The sequence below is a fragment of the Anoplopoma fimbria genome, chromosome 20 (genome assembly GCF_027596085.1).
Source record: "Anoplopoma fimbria isolate UVic2021 breed Golden Eagle Sablefish chromosome 20, Afim_UVic_2022, whole genome shotgun sequence".
Lineage (NCBI taxonomy): Eukaryota > Metazoa > Chordata > Actinopteri > Perciformes > Anoplopomatidae > Anoplopoma > Anoplopoma fimbria.
The window spans coordinates 16815182-16841999 of NC_072468.1; the positions used below are offsets into that span (position 1 = coordinate 16815182).

At 40.6% G+C, this 26818-nt stretch overlaps 2 protein-coding genes across 4 annotated transcripts; one reads left to right on the forward strand and one right to left on the reverse strand.

Annotated features, from left to right (window-relative positions):
* Positions 1-463: 463 nt before the first annotated feature.
* On the forward strand, positions 464-10713 carry cnot3a (CCR4-NOT transcription complex, subunit 3a). 3 transcript variants are annotated; one of them, XM_054621557.1, is made up of 18 exons: positions 464-579; positions 1193-1263; positions 1427-1494; positions 1590-1664; positions 1788-1877; positions 1981-2109; positions 2321-2416; positions 2587-2806; positions 2919-3046; positions 3204-3260; positions 3488-4424; positions 4532-4637; positions 4732-4873; positions 6131-6230; positions 6600-6798; positions 8424-8556; positions 8661-8786; positions 8898-10713. In XM_054621557.1, the coding sequence occupies exons 2-18, from the start codon at positions 1239-1241 to the stop codon at positions 8994-8996; spliced, it is 2730 nt and encodes a 909-aa protein (XP_054477532.1). In that variant the 5' UTR covers positions 464-579; positions 1193-1238; the 3' UTR covers positions 8997-10713. The 3 variants fall into 3 exon arrangements, with proteins under 3 accessions (XP_054477532.1, XP_054477534.1, XP_054477533.1); XM_054621559.1 differs by having other exon boundaries at positions 2593-2806; XM_054621558.1 differs by having other exon boundaries at positions 1208-1263.
* Positions 10714-10797: 84 nt separating this feature from the next.
* On the reverse strand, positions 10798-16149 carry prpf31 (PRP31 pre-mRNA processing factor 31 homolog (yeast)). The gene is made up of 14 exons (XM_054621560.1): positions 15987-16149; positions 14808-15023; positions 14643-14703; positions 14415-14498; positions 14206-14303; positions 13634-13740; positions 13341-13510; positions 13074-13231; positions 12877-12966; positions 12456-12583; positions 12118-12190; positions 11326-11454; positions 11127-11225; positions 10798-11047 (listed from the first exon to the last, which is right to left on the reverse strand). Exons 2-14 carry the CDS (start codon positions 15021-15023, stop codon positions 10934-10936), a joined length of 1527 nt encoding a protein of 508 aa, XP_054477535.1. The 5' UTR covers positions 15987-16149; the 3' UTR covers positions 10798-10933.
* Positions 16150-26818: the final 10669 nt, after the last annotated feature.

Below are 26818 nucleotides of genomic sequence, written 5' to 3' on the forward strand. Positions count from 1 at the left end.
GAATCTAAAATATAAAACATATTCTGGTTTGTTGAGCATTTGTTTGTTTACCACATAATTCCATATGTGTTCCTTCATAGTTTGGATGTCTTCAATATTAATCTACAATGTAGAAAAAAATAAAAATAAAGAAAAACCATTGAATGAGAAGGTGTGTCCAAACTTTTGACTGGTACTGTATCATAAATAAAAATCTATGATATCATAGTATAAATATCCATACTACGAAGACAGGGGTTAATAAAGATAAACTATATATGTATTTTGGGAATGTCTGGTTATAGAGGCAGCATTTGTTTTGTGTCTTTCATACTTCATCATGCGGCCGAGCCAATCGCCGAACCCCCTTCCAGCGGATGTCTGCGAGTGACAGGCGTGAGCTCTGACCAATCATATGTTGTAGATTCGGTTTAGGGCGGGGCCTAAGCGCGGAGGTGGGATTTTAGCTACCGTCCATCTTCAGCTACATTACAGTGAGCGAGCTTGTCGAAAAGCAAACACAATTTGGAAGTAAAGAAGACTTTCTGGAATTAGTTTTGGCTGTATTTGAAAAAAGACAAACGAAAGCCCATAACCTAGGTAAATGTCGTAAACAACTATAAATCTAGATGCTCGGGTTGACCCAGTTTCCCTTTTTCCTAATTTTGGCTAGCTGGCTAGCTAAGCTGCTAGCTAGCATTTGATGCATTAGGTTAGCTAGGCAGACAGTTAGCCACATCAGCTAACGGTTAGCGATTAGAGCGGATTCTGATATATTGTGTCTTTCACAATGCAACCCACCATATAAAGGCTTTTCTGCGGCCCAAAATAATGATGCATGAATATGATGCCCATCCATCAGTATGGTCCGCGGTATTTGTTTTGAAGCGGGCCAGTTGGTGGCCGAGCGAGGTGGACGAGCTAAGAGTCCGGCTAACAGTAGCGTTAGCTGGCTAGGTGGCTAATTTTAGCAGATAACCATGTCAGTCATTTTGGTAACAGCATGATCTGCTTTGTCCACGTGAATATAATGATAGACAAACCCCTATGCAAAAGTTTAGGTTTAAAGTGTCCTTAAATGATGAATAGATAATGTTGTTTGTGCAGCTAGCTGGAGGTAACGTCAGTGCCTCTCTCTGGAAACCGATGTACTGATGCTCTGTTGAAGGGATTTGTGTTATGTTTGAATGCACGTTTGGTTTTCTTTACATAGTTAACTTTGTGACAGACGGAATGTGGACATAGTCGTAGTCAGAGCCATGGCTGACAAGAGAAAACTACAAGGTAAGACTGTTGGTGTAATTCATCAGTAATGTTGAACAGGATCCATCACACTGTCCTGACTGGCATCATGCAGAGAGACTCAGACTGACTTCATCTAGCGAAGTTTTTGGTGTTGCACAGATGTTTACATAATGATGATGGACCACATCTTTTATCTCCACAGGTGAGATCGATAGATGTTTGAAAAAAGTAGCTGAAGGTGTAGAACAGTTTGAAGACATCTGGCAAAAGGTAAGAGATCTTTGCATCTAGCATTTTTTTATTACTCTATTTAAAAATTGATGCGGCATAACCTAAAACATCTAATTTATTTGTCTATTTTTTAGCTTCACAATGCAGCCAATGCAAACCAGAAGGAAAAATATGAGGCTGACCTCAAGAAAGAGATTAAAAAACTACAGGTGAGTGAAGTTACCAAGAACATATTTCTTGTCCCGTGACTTTGTTTTGCCTCTAAAACAACAATACGTGTTTTTGAAAATGGTTATATTTTTCAATATTTTCACTGTCTGTCCTCTTCCCAGCGATTGAGAGATCAGATAAAAACATGGGTGGCCTCAAACGAGATCAAAGACAAAAGGCAGCTAGTCGAGAACCGCAAACTTATAGAGACGGTATGGTTCTCCATCATTTCCTGTTTTATAAAGTAAAGCATTTGGACATCAGCTCATCAAAACAGTTAATTTAACAAGTCATGTCTGTTTTTTCTTTACTTAGCAAATGGAGCGGTTCAAGGTGGTGGAACGTGAAACAAAAACAAAAGCCTACTCTAAAGAAGGCTTGGGGCTCGCTCAGAAAGTGGATCCAGCTCAGAGGGAAAAAGAGGAAACGGGACAGTGGCTAACAGTAATACATCCACTATTATCTATACCTGTTGTACATATTGTTTGCCTGCGTTTTTCTAGATAAAGTTTTGAAAATATTATTCAAAGACTAACAATAACTCATCACCTAGGGTTTATTAAAAAAGGCAGTTTGATAAAAATGTGTTTCAGGAGAATCTTTTTTTGACATAATCCATTAATGCTCTTTTTTCTGACTTCTTCCTCACCCATAGAATACAATAGATACTCTAAATATGCAGGTGGATCAGTTTGAAAGTGAGGTTGAATCTCTTTCGGTTCAGACGAGAAAGAAGAAGGGCGATAAAGATGTAAGTCGACCATCATTATTTTCAAGGACGCTTTTTTTTTTTCCTGCACACTTGGAAATGTAGTGCAAATCCTGTGAATATCCAGCGTAGTGTAGCGCAATCTAGTCTGGTAAAAGTTTGACTAAAATGTTTGTCATAAACCCCATGCTTGTATTCTGTCTTTCAAAAAGAAGCAGGATCGTATTGAGGAGCTCAAGCGGTTGATTGAGAGGCATCGATTCCACATTCTCATGTTGGAGACTATTTTACGAATGCTGGATAATGACTCAGTACCAGTGGATGCAATCCAGAAGATCAAAGATGATGTTGAATACTACATTGATTCCTCCCAAGACCCAGACTTTGAAGAGAACGAGTTCATATATGACGACTTAGACCTGGAAGACATACGTGAGTAGAGAACTGTAGAGTGTTATGATGCTGCTTTTATTCAGACAACATGTGGATTCTAACGAGAACTTCTTGCGCTTTTCTTTTTCCTCGCATTTTCTCGAAGCTGCAGCATTAGTTGCAACTTCTCCATCAGGTCAAGGCAATTTGGAGGATGAGATGTATCTCCACTCCAGCAGCACTCCTACTTCCACAACCTCCTCTTCACCTATTCCTCCATCCCCGGCCACTTGCACTGCTGTAAGTTCTTGTGTTTGTATTATTACGCCTTGGGTCAGTGTGTTTAAGGGATGCTGGGTAGAAAAAGTAAATTCTGACACAATTTTGCACATAACTCGCTTTTGCTGAATCAACATTTCAAAAGTGGATTGTCATATCAACGTATCTCCTCTTATAGGAGAACTCAGAGGACGATAAGAAAAGAGGACGATCGACAGACAGTGAAGTTAGTCAGGTGAGAGGCTCTCATCTGTACTATGCCAGTAGATAAACAGTTTAGTGCAGCGCTCTTCAACCCCACCTGGAGAGGCTAGGAACAAGCTTTTTCTCTGTGTGACCATGGTTGGAGACCACTGTCTGTAGTTCACAGTACACTTTGCTACTCACACACTTTGTGTAGCTGTAATTGCCCAATGGATAGTTTGTCTGAAATTACTTTTTCTGTTGCTTTTTCATTTTCAGTCACCTGTAAAGAACGGCACCCCATCCTTGCTATCGTCATTCTCTTCCTCCACCACCTCTGGCTCCTCGTCATCCTCCTCCCTTGTGTCCATGGCGAGTGTTGTCGGAGGCATTCCCATTGTTCCCACAAGCAACAGTCTTATAGGGAGCTTCAGCAGTGCGGTGCAGCAACATCAGCATCAACCTGCACAACAGCAGCAACAACCTCAGCCAATCAACCAACCGCAGCAGCAACAACAACAGCAGCAGTCACCTCAGACAAAACCCTCTGCCCCCTCAAACAACACCCCCAGCCCGCCCAGCAACCCTCTTCTCCCAGCCTCAACTGCACTGTCTCTCCCCCTGCCCAGCACACCAAGTTCATCAGCTCCCAACTCTCAGTCTCAGCTCACATCTGTCTCCACGCCCACATCCAGTTTGGGACTCGGGCTGGGGCTTGGATTGAGCAAAATTGGCCTGACGGGGACCAGCAGTGCCAACCAGATGTCTGGTTTTGGCCTGGGTGTCCACTCGTCGCCTTTAAACACAATGGCAGGGCTCATTTCAGGCTCCACACCTGCCCCATACGCTCAGGCAGCAGCATCAGGAGGCTTGGGTTTAAGCAGCACCACCCAGTCCAGCATTTCAGTAGAGAGCAGCACTTCCATACCCACCTCTGGCTCCAGTGGAGTCACCACCAACGGGGCGGGGGTAGGGCTCGGTCTTCTGGGTTCCAGCCCGGCCCACAGCTCTTTGAGTGGGAGTATTCTGGGTCTGGTTCCTGGGCAAAATGTAGCCCCAGGTGCCTCTCAGTTACCCCCAAGTTCTGTCAGCACTACCCCTGGAGTAGTAGGCATGATGGGAGGCAATGGAGGGAATGTCAGCGTGGTTGGAGGAGTAGGAGTGAATGCTGCTCCTGCTAGACCACCGAGTGGACTGAAGCAAAATGGAAGCACAAGTACGTTGTTTTGTTGTGCTTGGCCTTTTGTGACTCTTTACTTACTCTGTTTAATTCAACTGTCTTTATAAAATATTTTCTCTATTATTTTCCTCATCTGCTCTCAGGTTACAGTGCTGTAGTGGCGGAGAGCTCCACAGAATCAGCTCTAAGCACACCGAGCCAGTCACAAAGCAGCCAACCCTCATCCCTCAGTTCTTCAACCAGTCAGCCGTGAGTTATTTGTTGCTTACTCGATCACTACTTCTTCTTTTTACGTGATAGTTGTTAACTCGTCTCTTTGTTGTTCCCACTCTACTTGCTGCAGGATGGACAATGGTCCCAGTTTAATCAGCTCCATCACCCTGCCTCCCAGCTCTCCGTCCCCCTCGTTCTCAGACAGCACACCTGGAGGAGGTAGTCTTCTCAACGGGCCCCACTCCTACACACAGGCCTCCGAGGCTCTCAAGGTGAGGGACCATAGCAATGTGGCATGGGTTAAATACTGTCAGAAATAGGGCTTTAGTCTCCTGTCAGCGTCACATAATGGTCTAATTAAGTAGCCAGACTTTGAAGTGTGAACCAGCGAGATCATAGTCGGGTGTATCTGCAGCCTCTTAAGCTGACTGCATGGAGAGATTTGACAGACAGAAAACAAGCTGGTTGACATTGTGAGACAGATGTTACATTATAGAGTATCTGCCTTCACATTGCAAAGAGGGAACTTCTCATCACTGTTTCCTGATCTGTGCTTGAAGAGTGAATATTAAAGCATCCAGCGCCCCTTTCTGTAATTCAAATGGATGCTTAAGACCTAATAATGATAAGTTATTATATGCACAACAATTACAGAGAAGCCGTAGTTGTCAATGAAAATCTAAGATCTCAGTATAGTTTTAACAGTTTGTAAAACAGTAACTAAAGTATAGCCTTATAGTTGAAGGTGGTGATACAGCCGGTCAGGATACCCGGGATGGTGCATCTGTAGAAGTGTCCTGGAGTTATGTTGACCCTTCCTTGCATGCGGAGGAAGAAGAGCAGCTGTCTCGCAGTCACCAGTCTTAACAGTTCATGCAAGATTATTGTCCATATTACTAAATTACATGGCTGGCATTTGTAGTTTTTGAGTTACTTTTGTTTGATAAATGACTGGAGAACGCTCAGCTGTAAAAAGTATTATTAAACTATCCCCGACTTCCCACAAAACTCTCTTCTGAGCCACATTTATTCCGGACACTGAAGCCCTTATCTACCCAGTGGTGCACTAAGATAGAAATCATGTCATGCAAAGATATATTTAGACTTCACTGCAAACACCACGAAGCAGACAGCGTTGTACAATGTATCAGTACAGAATGTATTATAGAGTTATTGGTTATATTTTAGATTGTTAGTACATGTTATCCATGCTTTTATTTAATTAATTTTTTTTATTTAGTTTGGTTGCTGAATTCTGTCTCTTTTTGAAGAATTGCTCATTGTGTATAAAACACGTCATTGTTGCTGGCTGTGGGTTCAGGGCATCTCTGGCTGTTGTAGGTCAATGTAGCAGATGGTTTTCATTATTTATCTTCTGCCCTGGTATTTTTACCTCTAATGCTCCCTTACATTTCCTTTTTCGTTCTCAAATGCCCATAACTGTAGGTTTTCCTTTATCTTTTCCCAAATTAATTTTACTTGATCATCTCCCCTGTTCATATGTTATCTTAATCTCTTTCCCACTTTAGGCCCCTGAACCTCTCAGTTCTCTGAAGGCGATGGCTGAGAGAGCAGCGCTGGGATCAGGCCTGGATGGAGAGATTCCCAACCTGCACCTAACAGACAGAGGTCGGAACCGTCAGCCACTCTTATTACACTTAGTAGAGACTAATAAACTCACAATTTTACACTGGAAAACTTCTGTCACTTGTATACAGACTGATTACTGAAATGGAGGTGACTTACAATGACATTTCATGTGGGATTAATATGGGATGTTTTAAAACCATAGCACATTGTAACAGCTGCAACAGTCAATGTAGTAGGGTTAAAAGTCAAAATGACCATAAAGAAGTAAGAGTTTATTAAATATATTTCCTTTAGCAGAAAAAATTGCATTAGAGTTAGGGACTAGGAGAGTGAAGTGGATCTTAAGAGAAGAGTCTGTACAGTATTTATGTCATCAACTCAATCCTTTATTTTTTCTTTGGTCTGCAGATATCTTCTCTAGTTCATCTGCAGCGCCCGGCACACCTGCCGCCCCTCAGCCGTCCGTGTCGGAGGTCAGCATCCCCCCCTCGCTCGGGGTCTGTCCACTTGGCCCCACCCCTCTCCCCAAAGACCAGCTCTACCAGCAGGCCATGCAGGAATCAGCATGGACACATATGCCACACCCCTCTGACTCTGAGAGAATCAGGTGGGGACACATTTCATTTACCCGTGATGATGCATCTTTCATACTTATCTGCCCTGAAAAATGCATTACCAAAGAACTGCGCTTCAAATCTGTAATTACAAAAATTTGCTTTGATAATGATAATTTGGTTATGATTTAATGATATCGTAATTCTTTTTTATTCCGGTTTAAATATATTTTTTACTGTACATCATCATGGCTCCTAGACCACTAAAATCTCTATTACATTATGTGAACATATGTTATAACCTTTGAAGTTAAATTTGAAGAATGAGACTAGCTATTCTATATATATTTTTCTAAGAACAAAACCAACAATCAATTGTTCCTACTAACAAACAAACAAAGTATAACCTGTGCAGCTCGAGCTTGATAAAGCTTCTTTCTCTGTGCCATAGAGCTCCATTCTTGTCCAAAAACTATTGGAAACACATAAATGAGCCACATCAGTGCACTGGGTGACGTGTTCCTTCTATAAGATGAACATGGCCACTGTAGTAGTTTTACTGCCATCCCAAACAAATACACAGTTTACTCATGAAATGTTATGCCATACTATACTATATGTTTTATGTGCGTACCATGCTATAGCATTTTAAGACATTATAAAATGCTATACTAATATTTTTCTTACTTTTTGTGACTAACTTTACGAGAATTTTTTTATAACTTATTATTGACATACTATACTCTGACTTGTTTAATGACATGTTAATGCTCTGAATCTGAAATACTATTCCATGTCTTTTTAATGAAATAATGCAACATTTTACGCTATACTAAACTATGGCATTTTTTTATGACTTGCCATAAATGATTTTTTTTTTCATGACTGTTTCTTAAATACTTTACTATTTATTTATGATTTTTTAAGATACAAACTATATTATGACTTTTTTACGACATAGTATCCCGTAACCTTTTTCCTCGACACTTTAACTATGACTTTTTAGGACTTTTTCATGAATTTATTCCACATACTATAATTAAACTATTTTTGATATACTAAACTTTTCCTCTACGATGAGTTTTTCAAGTCTTAATTGGAAATACTATACGACTTATTTTGACATACCTTTCTATGAATACTTTTTATTTGATTTTTTTCGAGATACTTCACTATAATTTGAAGGAATGCTATAATATGACTTTTTATGAATTTTTTCAGCATTCTTTACCATGACCTTGTTAGTACTTTTTATGACATACTATACTATGACTTTTCACGACACAATATTGCTAACTTTTTTTCATCATACTATACTGACTTTTTTCCCCAGATACAATATTTTGACACACTATACTATGACTTTTTCATGACTCTTCAACCTACTACACTATAACTTTTTCACAAGACCTTTTGGGGGATTTTTCCCGACATGCTATACTGTGACTTTTTTCGTCATACTATGCACTAAGAATTGTTTTGACATCCTATACACTGACCTTTTTTCGACATGTTATTGTATGACTTTTTTTCGACATGCTATACACTGAATTTTGACATTTTTCATGACTTTTTAACTATGGATCTGGTTTGTATCATAATGTGGTTCCGTGGTACCCCTTAATTGAGGTATTTATAGGGATCCCTGATCACTTTTGTCTGTGCTTTTGTCCTAAAGGCAATACCTGATGAGGAATCCGTGTCCCACCTTGCCTTTCCACCATCAAATACCACCGCACCACTCTGACTCTATAGAGTTCTACCAGAGGCTGTCCACAGAAACCCTCTTTTTCATCTTCTACTACCTGGAGGTAAAACACTCAACCCCCCCACTCAATGTTTCTCCCAGACAACCATTTTGTTTGTCTCCCTATGATGTAAGCTTGATGGTGTTTTTGACCTCCCACTCTCCCAGGGCACCAAGGCTCAGTATTTGTCTGCCAAGGCTCTGAAGAAACAGTCATGGAGGTTCCACACCAAGTACATGATGTGGTTCCAGAGGCACGAGGAGCCAAAGACTATAACTGACGAATTTGAACAGGTGCAGACTCGATACAGTTCAACTTGAATTTTGAAACAAGGACGGATTGTGGTTTGTTGTTGTGGTTTCAGGTTTTGAATGCTTATTCTTTCCGCTATGCTGTTTCTGCAGGGCACTTACATTTACTTTGACTATGAGAAATGGGGCCAGAGGAAGAAGGAGGGGTTCACCTTTGAGTACAGGTACCTCGAAGACAGAGATCTGCAGTGACGGACGGAGTGACACAAAAGGACAGAGAGAGACAAAACGTGCTGCTGTTGACATTCCGAGACTGAACTTCAAACTGTGGATAGAGATTGTGATGTGTAGTAGAAACCCTCTCCTAAAATGGAGACTGGTGTCTGTATAGGCTGCATCTCAACGTGAAGTCCTCGCTCCTCCTGTAGCGCTTTGCTTTTGACAAAAATGCCCCGTGGGCCTGATCAAATGCATCACGCTGCTCGAGCTGGTAGGGTTCTCACTAGAGATCTGCGTTTGTGCCTGTCTGTGTGCACACTCAGTATGTGGCATTAGGAAAGCCTACCCCATGCATGTTTCTCATGTTTTGTTTTGTTTTCCGTTTCAACAAGATTCTCTATACCACCTACCCAACATGAGCCTGGAAGCCTTTGACTTGACACGAAACAAACCTTGGATTTGATAAAGTAAACTGCCCATCTTGTATTTACAGTAATTTGGTGGAGTAGAATGGGGAGGTACAGTGGACATTTAGTCATGGTGTGTAGGACTGGCTTCTTTTAAGACCCTACGATGCCTGTTGAATATGGTCACTATTAGAGATAGTGAGCGGTTATCAATAGTTTTTATTGATATTGTCTTGGTCGATTAAAACGCTTATTGAGAGTGACCACAGGGCCTCTCCCTGTGACAGGGAAAGAGTCCTTATTGGACATGGATTAAATTGCTATGCAATTGAACTGGTCTCTGACTCCCTCTCTTTACAAATAAAATGTTTTTAAGTTAACCTGTCAGAAAAAATGCATTATTATGGCGCATTCATGTTTGTGACAAATTAATAAACTTGTAAAATAAATCTTAAAAATAGGGTTTGAGACATTTTATCTATGTGATGTTTGATATGTACACCATTGAGTAATTCTCATCCTTAATGCAAAAGGCCACGGTAACAGTAGCGAATGTACCTGTACCAAAAATCACCTTTTAATTACTCTTAAAGTACACGGATAGCATTAGATAATAAGTCTGTGATTGGTTCAAGTAAACTTCCCCCATTTAATTAAGATTTTATTCTGTTGTTACTTCATCCTAAAAATCCACTGTTTACTTTACCACCTGATATTTTAAGTAAAACCCTATACAGTGAATGTGCACTGAAACTGTTTACATGTAGAGTGAAAACACAGATCCTAAAGTTCTGTTAAGAAATGTCTACTTTGCCGTGGTTGTTCATGTGCTACACTGAAGAACAATAAGATTTAATCTAATGTGGGACAGATCCCACCTTTTCATGGCAGTTTAAATGGGGAGAGTGTTAAACTGAATCAGATTTTTCCATTTAAGCAACCATGAAAACTTAAGATCTGTACTGCATTTAAAATTCCATGTTGTGTGTGATTAGTTTCAGGCTTTTTGAGGGGAGGGAAGGGGGTGGGGGTTTGGATTGAGGATGTGAAAAAAAGGAAAATACAGCAAAGTCATGAGATTTGCCTTTTATAGATTCTATTTTTTGGGCCATTAAGGTTTTCAGAAAGAGATGGTCAGTTAAGAAATTGCTAAAATGTGACTTTCAAGACGTATTTACAATTCTTTCTCATCACAGTTCTGCATGGAAGATGTCATAAACGGGGGTATAACGAGGATTGTAAAATTTCAATAAATACTTTTAAGAAATTACAAGTCAGTGTGTGTTGTAAAGTCCTGTCATTCCTAAACAGAATATGGATTCGCAAATGTCTGGTGGCCAATTTTAAGCTAATGGGCTGAGATTTGATGTATACATTTAGAGTGAAGCATTTTTTTTTTTTCCTTCTAAGGAAGACAGGACACTTCGTGAAATCTTCACGTTTTATTAAAATGGCAAAACAAAATACAGGACAAAGCACAATGTGAAACGAGTTTGGAACTATACTATCACTTTACAGTGTTGGGTGCAACTGTCCATGTGCGGGGTGATGATGTGTCTGTGTTCACATCTTAGCTTCTTTCTTGACTTTGAGGAACTCCGCCATGTTGGAGAAGTACTTCTGGTTGGCTTCAGCCACCTTCTTTTCTGCAGCCTGTGGGTTCACTATCTCCAAGCCCTGCAGACGAGAGCATCATTTTTAGTTCACTAAAATAAAAAGGGCTGTTCAATAGAAGAAGATGTTTTACTCTCTTTACCTGAAGGGGAGTGAACGCCACACTGGAGCTGGTTCCTGAGGAGCGGTCTCTGACTGTGGACTTTCCTCCGTACGTCATGCTCTGCTTCTGCAAGGTCCTCTGTTTTGTGCAACAAAAAAGGAAAGGGTCTTTAGAGCCAGGAAAGGGGGAAAAAAAGAATAATCAACCAATCAATGGTGGAGTGAAACATTTATTTTACCTGTAAGGATTTGGAGATTCTGGCCTTGGTGGCGTCATTGACTTGAGCCTGCCGGACACGACCGCTACCACTCTTTCCCAGCTGACCAAGACTGAAGCCCAGATCCTCCTGATACGCATCGTCTTCAATCTAAAAAACAAAATTACATATCAAGCTGTATAGTATGTCCTAGAAATGTTGAAGAATCATGAAAACGTAGTGTATGTCGAAAACAGAAATAAAAAGCGACGGTATTATGTGCAGACAAAAGTAAAATTATAGTGTGTCACGAAAACGTCATAGTATAGAATGTTGAAAGTCCTAGTATATTGTGTCAAAAAGGTCATGATATAGTGTGTGGGAAAAGAAAGTTATAAAAAAAGTTATAGTATGGTATGTTGAAGAAAGAAAGTCATAGTCATAATATCGTATGCCGAAAAAAGTAATTAAGAAGTCATAAAAAGTCATAGAATTGTATGCCGTAAAGTTATAGTATAGTACGTTGAAAGAAGTCCTAGTATAGGGTCATGAAAGTCATAGTATAGTAAGTTAAAAAAAGTTATATAAAAAAAATTATAAAAAAAAATCATAATCATAATATAGTACATTGATAAAGTCATTAAAAAAGTCATTAAATGAAACACATTCCTTGAGTATTAAATGTGATGGCTAAATAACTTGTATGGATAAGTTTGACAAGAGTATTTATATTATTGCCTGAAAGTGGTCAACATACATAGAGCAGAGTTAAACAAGAGATGAGCGATATAGTAGGCATTATAGGAAGAAAAAAAAAAAAAAAAATCTACTGACCTCTGCAAAGGTCATTCTGTTGGCATGTTTCCGGATCTCAGTCAGTCCCAGACGCTCCTTCATCTTTCGATACCTTCAGGAGAAGAGATAACAGCAGTGGAGTTGGTTATGCTATATAGACATTTTGAGTTAATGGCAATATTCTAAACTTTGCTATGCAAAGTTGTGTACGTAAGTATGTAAGTTGCGCTTTGTTTTGTTGATCAGTGTTGCAGAATGTTTGACTTGAAATAAAAGGCTGCACTAATCGATGAATTTGTACTTCAAGCATTGCAATATTGCGCTGCACTTTTCTGTGGCCTGTTCAGCAGGTCAAAAGCAGCTGACAGGATTTGTACCTCCTTCCTCCTCTCTTCTTCCTCTGTCCATCCAGAGGGGCTGGCAGTGGTTTGACCTGCTTCACTGGCGGAGGCTCCTGCCATTTATCGAACTTCCTCTCTATTTCTTCTTTTAGATCGTAGCCAACCTACAAAAAGTGAAAAAAAAAAAAAAACAGTTAACAGAGGACTCAAAATGTATTCTTTTTTCTTTTATACAGCTCCATCCAAAGGCTCAATGGTAAATCTCAACTATAGAGATGGAAGAGGCTGCTATTTTTTACTGCAAGGTATTTGCAAACATTTGTCCTTGTTATATGTAAATTAGGTCAGAAAAATATTAGATAATTCAGCCCATTTGTACAAGGTGTATTTTGTAGCATTGATCTCCACACAGCTTAAAGTTAGCATTCATGTTTATGTGCTCCATTTGGACGGTCACCTTGCCAACTGAACTCTCATGGAAACTGTCCACTCGGGCAGCCAGAGTGCATTTTGCAGACACCAGACGAGCTGCCTTCCTCCTGAGGTCCTGAAGACACGAAATGGAAGACAAGCGTTAGCTACAAGGTCCCCATTCTGAGTAAAATGCACAAAAAGGGATCACTGCAATACGATTATGTTGATATATTTACTGACAGGTGGTAGTGACTGCACAACATCACAGTGGTAGATGTAGCCGGTGTGGGGCAGCAGGGAGGTGCTGCTAAAGCCAGACAAGGTTCTCCTCTGAGCTCCCAACAGCATCAGGTTACAGGCGGGCATCTTAGAGAGGTTAGTGAGGCCGCCGGCGATACCTGCAGGGGAGGGGAAACCAGAGCGTGAACGGGTGTGTGATAACAAAAAATATTTTAGTCCAAAAAGATAACGTGGACAATCTAAAACTGAGCTTTTTCCATTGCTCACCCATGATCTTGGCAGCTGTTGAAGCTCCCACAATGATGGACAGATTTGGGGCAATGAATGACATCTTGGACTCCACGTATTCATAGATCCTGTGTTTAGACTGGTTCAACTCCAGAGCCATGTCACACGCCTCCTCTAGTTGCTTCAGTTCATCGTCACTTAGCAGTGACCTAAAACCATGAAAACACACAAAGTCAACTTAATGATCAGCATTTAAATGGTGACCGTCATGCTCAGACGTCTTGTGGATGGAAGCGATGAAATCGATAAACCACAGATGTCCGTAGACTCACCCCTGTGTGGTCGAGGCTGTGACACTGACAACCATAATGGTGGCATTGGTGAGGATTTGCTGGAGATTTTCATTGTTCTTGCATTTCTCTAGATTGTTTCCCAATTCCTGAGCAGGAAGCACAAATGGAGAATATAAGAGGCTTAAACCACATTTGAGATAATAAAGTTATTATACACATTTTCCATAGTGATTATGATCATATCCGAGAGTGTAGCAATTGAGTGTTTGAATTCTAAAATAACTTAATTGCAGCATTAACCCATTAGGTATACGACATATGTAATGTCTTCAACTCCACACACTTGTGATGACTCAAACTTTTCAGTTTTGTTAAGATAATACTGCTTTCCCATGAAATAGGTGACCAATATTTTTAAGTCACAGACCCATCACCTTTTAGAAATCATTATTGGCTTGCTGCAGATGTGAAGCATCTAAATTACAAAAAATTGTCTGTTGTCCAATTAAAGATACAAATAATCTAAAGTGCAGAAAAATCCACTCTGGGCACTGTAGTTTCATTTTGAAATGTGTTTTAGGTATAATAGCAAACATTTTAACTCCTCTCACCTTGACTGTGCGGATGTAATCTAGAGAATCTGGCACCAGAGACTCGAGCTCTGGAAACCTCTTGGAGTACTTGTCCCGGGTAAACTTGTGAATGATATCTGGAACCAAGGTAGAAAAAGAAATAAGAAAATGTTGGTATACGGAGCAGAACAACATTAAACCCTTTACATTTTGAGTTTTATTCAACCAAGCTAGAACGCCCAACTCACTGAGCTCATTGTCGATCTCCACTGTGAGGTTATTGGCTGCGACAATCAGTCTGTATTCTGGGTCGGACTCGACAGGACCTGAGTCTAAAAGAAAACACAGCAGTATCATACCATCTTCTTTCAGATTCTTGGTTTATATTCAAATGGAATTAAATGCTGGGAGGAACTTCTTAAACAAAGACCACATCGTCACAAATACAACAGACCATGTACATGAGTCATGCTCACCCTCTAAGTTCTTGCGCTGCTTTCCGCTATACATGGAAATTTTGTCCATAATCTCTGAAAACTGTAGACAAAAAAAATAAAAATTAAGATTATGTTTGAAAGACCAAAACAGAAGCACTTCTACTAAGATCTGCCTGAAAAGCTCTCTCATATGATACAACTCACCTGTTTGCTATTGCGGAGCTTAGCGATGGACGCAACACTCTCAGCTTTGCTGTAGTCCACCTCCATCTCCTCTGGGATGTCCTCCAACCCTCCTTCTGTCTTTCCCTGTGTTTCTTCTCCATCACTTTCCCCCTCCTCTTCATCTGGATACAACCCATCATCCCCCTCATCTCCGGCCTCCTCCAAATCGGCCAGGAGCTCGTCCGCCAGGGACATCTGCAATCAGCAGCAGAAAGTTTGAGGACACTAAAAGGTAACTGGCTAGATAAGGCGTGTCTGCCCAGATCAGTTTATAATATCAAATCAGATGGACCACCAGGGGTCTTGAGTGTTACTGATTGTATCACAGTTTTATCCTTTTTAGTATAACATCTACAACAAGACTGTATGGCGTCTGACATTTCTATAAAACAAAAGCGATTAAATCCAAAAGATCTCTTTTCTGATTTTAAGCTATTTTTAAACGTAACCCTTTTAGTTATACTTGAGTGAAATAAAAAGGTTTTATCCTGATAGAAGAACTTTAACAACATATTTCATACAAGCAGTATAGATTACAGACTAACATTATAAACAGTGTAGGATATAAAAGAAGAAATCTTAGTTTCTGCCTTTTATTTATTTATTGTGAAACAATTTTCATTTTGTACTGCCAACAACTAAGGCATAACCTCACAATGTGGTTACACAATCCCTCATTTTAAAAGGAGCCACAAGCCAACAATATGGGGACTCACTTCTGAACTGAAAGTTGTTCTTGCTTGATTTACTTAAAGTTTGGGCCTTCACAAAACAACACAAGCAAGTCAAGACAACGACTTATGCTCTTACCACTTGTGTCTGGCAAGTTTACCATTTTATAAACACATAGGTTACTGAATTAACATGCAAATACGAATCAATAATGTGACTTATCGTAATTATAACCCGATACAAAAACTTAAAAATGAGATTTGTTTGTGACCAAAACACGTGTAACTGGGGTATGTGTTTCAGGGTAACACGACCCAGTTCAGACTCTCAAACAATAACATCAGTGAATATAACAGAAGTGAGTATCCAGCATTAGCTATTTGAGTAGACACACGCACGGTTCATGCTAGCTAGTTAGCTTTAGCAAACGTAGGCTAGACGCAGCCGTCCGTGTTACTAAACTCTTCATCAGAAACACAAACGTACCTTTGAGCTCTGGTTGTCTAATTAAACTAAAGTAAAAACGCCCTGTGAGGGCTTCAAGCCTTCTTCTGTTCAAGGTAAATGTCTTTGTTGAACGCTGTTTTCCTCGTAGACTGTGGCGGACTGTTGTCCAGTCGTTCGACGCAGACTAAATACGTAGCGAACCTCGAACTGCTTTCTGGGAAATGAAGTCTTCTTTTTCTTTTACTTCTAATGGCGGTTGGCAAACAGTTTTCGGGTGCATTACCGCCACCAACCGATCTGGAGTGTGAACTAAGGCTCTACCCTTTCTCTTATCCACAACTGAACAAAGCAAATTAAAACAAAAGGACATGAAAGAAAGAAAACAATTCTCAAAGTATAATCATTAGTCTTGTTGGCCTTAAATACTCTAGAAGAAGTTTCCAACATTTGTCGATAGAACTTTTATTTAGTACATTTCTGATATTTTCCTCTCTAAACTCTCGTAATCCATTTTTCAAAACATCTCTTGCTGAATTCTTCTGACAGAATTCATCTTCACAAAATTCACACGTTCAATTATTATGCTTTTCAAAAACATAGAGGAGCCTGTTAAGACCACGCTTCTCTGCCTCCAAAGCCACTTATTTTTGTTCTTTGTTTTTTTGCCGGCTGCTGGTATCCTTTAAATCTAATTACTGCCTCCTACGGGATTTAATCTTCAATGTTATCTTATTTTCTTTCAGCCTTGTCCATAGTCCGATTGTTGCCAAAATCTTAACTACCCATTTTCTCCCCTCCACCATGTTTACTCCGTCAATCACATCTTAAACCCTGACCTCTCCTCGTCCTAGCCCCTGTAGTCCTGCAACCAAAAAGCTTATTTTTTATTTATATTTCCCGCATGAAATATGGACATGCTCTACTGTCTGTTTCTTGACTCTGATTACAATGACTAGTTTTCTTATGACACTTAGTCTACTGGATACACTAGGTCTTGAAGATTTCTGCCTGCTCCTGATTTAATGCTTGACAATGCTGAATGAGTCCCTACAGATAAGTATCTTACTTGTTATCACACCATCCACCCATTCTAACACAAACAAAACTGTAAATAACTCAACAACTTGACACTCAAATAAAATGTGACTTTTTTTTTCATTCCGACCCGAGTCTGATGACTGGGAATCTTCACTGCTGCCCCTTTGCCTCTGTTAGTAGATCCTGGAGTGGATGTTTGTAAAATGCTGCATGGAATCACTCTACAGACTATAATTGTAACTGTAATATTCCTGAACCAGATCTGCTGTTTTATTTCTGTGCTTAATATTCAGTAGCTCCATATCCACACAAGCATTTTCCAGCATTCAATCCGGTCTCCCAGGTTGACAGTTAGATACAATTCTATTTGTTCAGTTATATCCTTGCCTACCAACCCCAAACTTGTTTTTGTACTTTCCCCTTCTCCCAATAGGCCCCAAAGACCCTCTAGTTTGCATATTGACATTTTTGTGAGCCCTTAGATTTATCCAGTTATATGCCATCAGCTGTTTCCTACAGAACTACAGTGGCAAATCTCATGCTCAACTTGAGGAACATGCACTGGAGCCATTTTCGCTGCCCCTAAGCAATTCCTCAGAGCACCAGCCTGAATAACATTCATGTCTGACAGCACAGACTTAGCCGCTGAACCATACACAACACAGCCATAATCAATAAGATAAATATATTTAAATGATGCTTTGTTCAGTCCCCAACCCAGTCACCTCAAAGTCAATAAGCTGCACAAAGGTGTTTCAGCAGGAGATACATTAGTCTTCTTCGTTATAAATAGAGCGCTTTACGATTACAAAACAATACCATTTATTTTCATGAAACAGTTCAATAAGTGGTTCACATTTTGTAGTTTTTATTTCCCCCTTGTTTATACATTACCCCTTGAAAACCATTCTTTAAACAATACAGGTTTTAAACCAACATTTAAACAGACTAAACAAATGGACTAGTTGGACCTCGACTGCAGAATGAACTGTTATTAGTAGAAAATGGGGTAAATTAACAGATACACAAACAAATGGAGTTATTTACTGTTGAAAGGCTTTGATTTTTCATGCTAAGCTACAATAACGGTCTTAAAACAAGGTAAAATAATGACAAGACAGCTAAAAATCCATAGACATTGGAAAAGAATGACACATTACAGGACATAGTTCCATACAGATTGGCATATATTAACAAGTAAAATTATACAAAATACTTTTTTAGCAATTAACACGTTTGGGAAAATATTTTGATTTATTTGTTATGAAGAACTTGGAGAAGGTATAACCTAAATGCATTCAGTCCCAAACAAATTATAGCTACGTTAATATATGTTAATTGCAGAAAGAAAATAAATAAACAGATTCATAAATAAATAAATAAAATATTGCATAAAACTGGCTTTACATAAATAATTTAAACAATATAATACATATCTATAATATAAATTAATAACATAAGAGAAAACTTTTTAGAACTAAAAGTATAAAGAAGCATAGCTTGTTTCATTTTTCGTGCAGTCTAAGGATACATCTAAAAGTAAACAGCTCTAAAATGATATTTTATTCACTTGTATTATGATATTTGTACAAATGCAAATGAGTATTCTCAAATACAGGAGTCAAGCGTCTTCTGTTCCAAACTGCTGCCTACAAGAACAACCGACCGACTGCAATGAAAAACTTCCCTAATAAAGAGAGGACTGGAATCCAAGTGTTTACATAGACGGATGAATGACCAAAGAAAGTGCATTCCCCGCACATCTGGGGAATAATACAACAGAACGAAGAAGAAAAAGAGAAGGTAAGCTGGTACACAGCAAGACTCCCACTGCATAGCTGTCAAATCTGTTTCAGATTTTACAAAGCTCCAGGCTCCTCTTCTCCTAGCATATGCTGCCTTTTCCAAAGACTTCTGTAGCTGAAGGCTATGAATAAACTCTGTAAATAGTGGCAGGCAGGAGCTCAACAACCCCTGTCATACAAAATCCTGTCGCTGGTAAAACCCGGAATGTGTCCAGCTTTTAGAACGGGAGTCTCATTCTTTAAGATGCCTCTTCAATAAAAAAATAGCCTCTGGGGTGAACGGCTGGTTGTTTGGGGTTAATTCACGGGCCAGTCCAAGAGGGTTCAGCTCTAAAGGTTCTCACTACATGAAACGTCACGCCAAGTGGGGGTCGTTGGCAGGGCTGACAGTGAAGCGCGATGATGTCACTGGTCTGGCCCCCACAGGCGACCTTGATTTGATTGATAAATCCTCTTTCCTCTTAGATTCTTTGCTCTTGATGTTCGGCCCTGATGGAAAGGAAAAAATTAATAAATCAAGCACTTTATGAACGCCAAGTCACAAGTCCCTTAGGTGCATTTTTCATTTCATTACAACTCAGTTAAAAGTAGGGAATCACCTGATTGTGTTTGTCTTGCTCCAGATCCTCAAAAGAGTATTAATCATTATCGTTATGATGATTATTATTATTATTTTAGTAGTAGTGTGTTTTATTCAGCCATCACCCACAATACATAAATGAAGTCTATATACAAGCATGTATACAATATGACTAAAAAGGCATAGGCAGAAGCATAATGCTTATATATGCGTATGCTACATTATTATCAATAAAGCTACCCCCATGAAAATAATATATAAAACAAGAAAATTAAAAATATTTATTTTGAGAATTATATTGTTATTATTATTGTTTATTTTGCCAAACAGATCCAATACATCAATTGTTTTTGATAAATGTTTCATCAGATTGCAGCTGCACAGCAAAAAAAAAGAATTAAAATAAAGTAAAATGAGAAAAGCAATTTAAACCAGAATCAAATCTCCAGAATAAAATAAAAAGTCAAGTTCTGTTGCAGCTTTTAATCCAACAGCAGCATCTGAGTTCAGGTTCACTTACAGTAAATCTGGAATATGTCCAGTTTTACCCCTATGTAGGAGCAGTGGGGGACCTTGTATATGTCTCTCCCCACGGGCCTGTTGTCCCATAATCCATCACGACTGGGACACATGGGGGCACCAAGGTCATATGGTAAAGCGGGCACCCCATGTACCATACTGAGTCCTTACTGCAGCGGCCCAGGAATCCAACCTGTAGTCCTTTGCTGCATGTTGTCCCCTCTCACTCCCCCTCCCATCTGTTCTATCTATCGAATAAAGGCTAAAAGGCCAAAAACATAAACAAATAAATGACTGCAGGACATTTCTTCAATACAAACAGAGTAAGATATTATCATCTGCACCAAGCCAATGACAAGTCAGAAAATAAACTAATGTTTTATATCTAATAATAAAATCATACTGAGGCAATGCAGTTCTTAGTTAAAAATAACTCAAAGGGACACAGCCTCTTCTTTCAAGGCTTTGAAGTTTCAACTCTTAAGGCTACGAAAGATCTTGAAAGCATCTAATTTTGGAGTTTTTGCATTTCTCTATGTGTGCACACACAGCCCAAAGGAAATTCTGAGCCCTAACTTTCATTATTCTGTGAAATGAGGTAATCAGTGTCCAAGATGGAGAGAGCAAGTCAGAGAGCAAATGAAAATGTGTTGGGAAACATAGTTTAGGCTTGCATTGTTGAGCGCAGGATTTATGTGGCTGCTCAGTTCCACATGTCACAGTGTTGAGAGGGATAATTATAGAAGATTAATTCTGGCTGCATGTTTGGAGAGAGGATATGGTTGAACTGAGGGTTTTCCATTTCGGTGGGTGGGGATGAGTTAGTGGCTGTCAGATTTTATTTTGTCATTCTACGGCTCAAGGTGTGGACTGAGACTTATGCACATTATCTGTAGTTTGATAAGAAGAGTCAGAAGCATGCTATGTTCTGTGATGCTGCACTCAGGCCCAACGTTGGCATAATAAAAGGCACACTCTGACAATGCTGACCTGCTGATGTTAAACAGGAATAATGTTAACCATGTTTACCATCTTGGTTTAGCATGTGAACATGCTAACATGGGCTAATTAGCACAAACACTACATAGAGCTGAGGACGATGGTCATTTCATTTTTTTTCAGGTATTTGGCAGAGGAGGAGGAGTCATTTAGCTAAAAAACACAAAAGTAAACCTGCCGGTGGTGCTAGAGGAAAAGTCGGGAGATCACCAAATTCAGTTGGATTCATCCTCTGGGGACAATGACTTCCTGTACAACATTTAATGATAAAAGTGGTGGACGATTGACCGACAGTGCCATAAAAATGTCACCTCCTCATCCTGCGTCTCATCATGAAAGTGAGATGATTAGATGATTTTTTTAAATGATTCTGATCTTACCACGCAAATCCAACTTGGTGCTTTTGACCGACACTGGGGCGGGACTTGTAGGCGCCGAATTGCTCAACTCATTGGTCGGAGTTTCCTGTTGTAATGAAACAGAAAAGTCAGGCCTACTTTTATAACAATAAAAGAGTCTACTGTAAATCAATCATTTAAAGAACGGGAGATACCTGATCAAAAAGATAGATCGTGACATCATCAAAAAAGGACACATTTCTTCCTCTGTCCCTCTCTCTGTCCATCGGCTCTTTGGGTGATTTTAGTAGACTCCTCAGCCCGACACGTTTGTCCACATCTGTTTCTGTAACAACAATCACCCTCTTGGAGCTTTCGTCCTCCTGCTCGTCCTCCTCCTCATCGTCAGGGTCGCTTCCTGAGGACAGACCTCTCCGTCGTCCGATACGATTTCCGATCGGGCCGTCCCCGAATCCACCTTTACCAGTGGGGGTGAGGGGAAGTGTGAGAGCAAGAGGAGGGAGGGCGAGAGAGAGACGAGCTAGTTTTGCTGTGAAAATGAGAGTAGGGAAGAGATGTTAGATATGAGAGGTACCGACCAGAGGGTTAACCTCTGCTCAGTCAGAATACTCTTTAAAGATTTGGATAAAAGTTTGCAGACCCTCTACAGGAAGACCTGTTTGCTTCGGGATTATTGACTTCCACTATTTTTCTTCTTTCTTCTTCTTTTTGCTATGTTTTTCTTCAAGTTATTATTTTAATTATTTACTTGTGTTTTGAATTATTGTTTCTTTTAGTTATCTTTGTTTGCATTATTTTCTTGGTCCTGTTTAAAACAGACAAAAAACACAATAAAAAAGAGTAAAAAAAGATCCTAGCTCTTTCATCTTTTTCATAGTTCTCTTTACTCTATGTCATAAAACTCTTTTGCTGTTGTCTGTTCCTCATTCTAATAGTGTTTCCCGCCATGCTGCCATCAATAATTTGGATAAGGCCTCAACTCAGCTTAAATTTGTGTGATCTCAGACATAGGGGAACAAACTATGACACAGAACAACATGAAGGTACCTTTCATTGCCTGGTTTGCAGTAGGCTGAGGGGTTGTGACCTCAGGTTGTTCAATCACAGTGAGCGGCTCAGCTTTAGTTTCATCAGACTTGTTGTCAGGCTGAAGGCTGGGGGAACTTTCCTGCTCCTCTTGGCTATAAAAACAACAAAATAATTAATTAAAACATGAACATTAAAAGGGCATTTCACCAAAATATCATATTTTTTCACTGACCTATTGTGGTATTTATCCATGTAGATATCTTTGGTTTTATGTGTCCATGTTTTGTAAATTTCATCTTTTTCATTTTTGGTGCTTACAGCTTTGAAAATGACTTTTAAAAAGTATTGTTTGTAGTATCCCTGTTACTCTAATCCACAGATGTTGCTGTTTTCAGCTTTTCAATGTAACTACTTTCTACAAAATAAATAGTCCCTCTGAAAATGTGTTGCAGTGTGATCTGTTAGAGTATCCAAAGTAACAAAAACACTGCTTCTGAAGAGAGATGTGGATTTTGCTAAGGAAAATCCATTTATCCCCCTCTCTATATTGGGGTGAAGGCAAACAAGTATCTCAAAAGCTGTGCAAATAAAACCAAAGTTATCTGTATGGCTGGATACTACTGAGCCCCTGAGGTCAATAATGAGGATCTTCTTTTGTGAATAAAAGAAAAGTTTTAGGACTTTGAGGGCTCTATTAAATACCACTTGGGGAAAGTAAGAAAATATGTGCTGATGTTTTTGTAATTTGTGTGAATCATCAATTTAACATAAACTCAGATTTCCAATTTCATCCTTCTTCATACCTTTCATCCTCCTTTTGTTCTAAGACAGTGACCAGCTCAGTGCTGTTCTCTGTGATTTGTTCACCCCAGGGCCGGAGCGTCACTGTGTCTCTAACAGTTGACCCCCAGAGTACATTTGTTTTCACATTTTCACTGAGGGAGAACTGCAGCCTCTCCTCACACACCTGAAGCAGCAAAACAGAACAATAAAAATGATTAAATACTTTACGAAAGAGATATAAGGAGCACTCTTACAACAAACAAGTCACAAAAAATGCTCACCTGCATCATGAGGCCATTCTTTGTTGCCTTCTTAGAGAGAGAGCTCTGATCTTTGATATCAGATGTTTGGCCTGAAGATCTCTGCCCATCATTCTTCTTCTCTTCAGAGTCCAGGATCAGATGTGGTGCAGATTCTGCCAGTTTGTCAGAATCATCAGAGATCTGATCCTCCTCCAAATCCACCCTGCTCCCCTCAGGAGTCGAGGAGCCACATGTCTCCTCACCTGCATCGCTATCACCAACACTGCTGCCCTTCTGCTCAGGTGTTTTCTTCAAAGACTCCAGGAGCTCTAGGTTCCCCAGAAAAAGGTCGCCCAGAGAGTCCTCCTCATCCCCAGATATGCAACACAGTTGTTCCAGCTTTTCAAAATCCTCCAGGGGCTCCTCATCCAAATCTTTCCACTCAGAAATCAGTAATTCTGGGAGGTTGTTAAGGGGAGCTTGGGGCAAAGATGGGGAGGGAGATGACGTTTTCTCGAACAGATTATTATGTTCATCCTGTTTTTCTATGTCTGATGCAAGGTCGCTCTCATCGGCCAGGGTTATATGCACAGGGGAAAGGTTCAGGTTGGCTGAGATCCCTTTACTTTGAGTTGTAGCAGGTGGTGATTCTTGCAGAGGTGGCTCTGAGACATCTGCGTTGTGAGTTGGGGAAATATACGACTCTGTCTCAGTGCCTGCAATAAAGTCTTCTAGATTAATGTGACTAATAAACTCCTCTGCCTCTGTAACAGATGGTGGTGGACTAGGAAAAGAATCATCTAAACTCTCCAATTTATCATCTTGCACATCAAGGTCTATGCTCGGTGGAGGGCTGGGAAAATCGACTGAGCTGAAACTGTCTACCTGTGGATACGACTGATCTATCTCCTCCTGCACGTCAAGGTCACTTGGACAGGAGATGGGATTGGGTGGAGGCGGCATGTCTCTGTAATCCTCTTCTTCGTTCACAATGCTTACTCTCTCTTCTATGTATTGCCTAGCAAGCCATGGTCTCATTTCAGCCTCTGAATCTGCTTCAACACTTTCCAGGTCTGAAAGGTTCTCATCAGGAGCTTCGGTGATGCAAATGGATATGTTTGAGCTCTCCAAAGTGTGACTGAAGCAGTTCTCTAAATTAGAGCCTGTTTCTTTGTCAACATGCTCAGCTGATGTCTCTCCCTCTTTTTGGATCATGCAGAGGTGATTCTGAGGCCATCTGTTCAAATTCAGATTTTCCTCTGTTTCTGTGGAGTCTAGCAGACCTTCCCTGTCCCGGACTGTGTCTGTGCATGACAAAATTAGCCTCTCTCCTTTCTCCAAGGACACCGGCTCTGGAATCTCTATATTCTCTACTTCCATATCTGAGATTTCTCTATTAAGGTCTTTGTTAAAACAGCCAATTTCTCCTACGTTCTCAATATTCTCCTCCTGTTGTACTTCTAACACTTGGACAGCCTGTTGGTCATCATCGCCTGCAGAGTCCCATGTTTCTTTCATGGCAAGTTTACCTGCAAGTCCTTGTGTTTCATCGTTCCAGATTTCTTCGCAGCCCTCCAAGATGGCAGGGTGCGGTTCGCTTCCTGCAAGTTCATCGTTTTCTTCAGTCTCCCAAAACTCCTGACCCACAACTAGCCTCTCCCCAACCTCCCAGGCCTTATTACTGAATCGAGAGAAATATTCTGAGCTCAGTTCAATGTCCTGGCATCTCCTCTCTGGGGACGCCCACTGGTCATTTTCATCAGGCCACAAACGTAAGTCGCTTGACTGTGAAAAACGGTGGCAGTCAAACTCTCCCCTAATGACACCAGATCCTGTTTGTTCTTCATCGTCTTCCAGAGCGCTCCATAACTCTTTAGTCTTCACATCCAGGCCCTCGCAGGAGTCTTTATCTGCATTGTTAGCGGAGTCCATCCGACTCGCTGCTCCTCTCAAGGGCGACTTTTCCTTCATGGCGTTACTCAGCTCTGCGGCAGCCAGCTGTTTCTCCGTCTCCGTCTCTGTCTCCGTCTCCGTCTCCGTCGTGACCTTCTTGGGCTCACTTCCGTCTGAGCAGTGCAGGTTTCTCAGGCCCAGCTCGTTGTGGTCCAGACCAGGCCTCTCTTCAAGTCCCTCAGGCTCTTCAACACCCTCCTCGGCCCAAGAAGGACAGGTCAGACCACTCGATTCATCACAGACAGACTTCCCATCATCACTTGGCTCGACTACTGGGGTGTCATCGCTGAGAGTGGCGTCACTGGTTTGAATGCCGTAAAGTTTAGATAATCTTGACTCTCTGTTGTCAACATGGGATGGTGTAACGTATTCCACAGTGTCATTTCCACATTTGAGGGAGTTCAGTGCAGAGAGATCAATATTCGTCTCTGTAACACTTGTGCATTCTTTGTTGCTGGGCCTCAACACACAATCGTTTGACTGGATGCCAGATACAGACTCGATCAAAATATTTGTCTCAGTGAGGCTCTTGGAATGTAGATTTAAATCGTTCTCTGCAGAGTCCTGGTATTTGCAATCTGTTAGCTGAGAGATGATGCCATCCCTTAAGTGGTTGTCAATCGGATACCCACCGCTGTGTGGGAGTCCTTTCAGTGACTCATCGTTTAATTTTGAGAACAACTTATCAATTAAGTCAACACAATCCTTGGCCTGCGGATCATCACACAGCAGTGTTGACTTTTTGCTTTCGTTTTGGAAAATGCCAGAATCGTCTCTCTGTGTTGACTCTAGCCCTTTGTTTAGAATATCTTTGTCATCACCTAAATTAGAGACAGCATTTTCTATAGCATGTTCATATGGAGTCCTCGTTTCATCATACAGCTCAATAGTTTCTCCAGTTTCACCTTTGTTATCTGACAGCTGTGTGCTTTTTCTTAACGGGCTCTTTTCTCCGATCTCTACCTCCTCCTCAGTTTTTTCCTCTATCCCTGTCAGTATTCCCCGATCCCCTCCTCGACTGCTGCTTGGCCTAGAGGCAATAAGTCCATCACTGCTCCTCCGGTTCATCCCCTCCCCCTCCAAGTCACTGTCCGAGAAATAAGCAGAGTCTCGATGCGGTGTTTCATTTCCCAAAGCTCGCCACCCGCCTCCTCCAACTCCCCCTCCACTGCTCGTCCATGAGTCACTGGGTGTGAGACAGTCGGCTGAATTGGAAGTCATGGGTGACAGGGCTGAGTCCGTTGGGGTGATGAGTGAGACATCAGAGGACGGGTCCCAGTCTGGAGTGGTTGGAGTGGCAGCAGGAGTGGGTGCCTTTTCGGCAGTGTGACAGTATTTTTCTTGCTCAGTGTCATTGTGTTGAAGTAAATGATCTCTTTTCGTCTCGTCATTATTTTGAGAACCCAACTCGTCAACAAAATTCTCCAAATCAGCTGCTCTGATGTGTTCAGAGTCCACTGCAGAAACTTTCTCAGTTTGGTTCTTTACTTTGTCAAGATCATGTGACGTTGTATCGGCCTTTCCATGTGTTTGATCTCCGCTCTCGACGCTGCTGCTCTGTAGG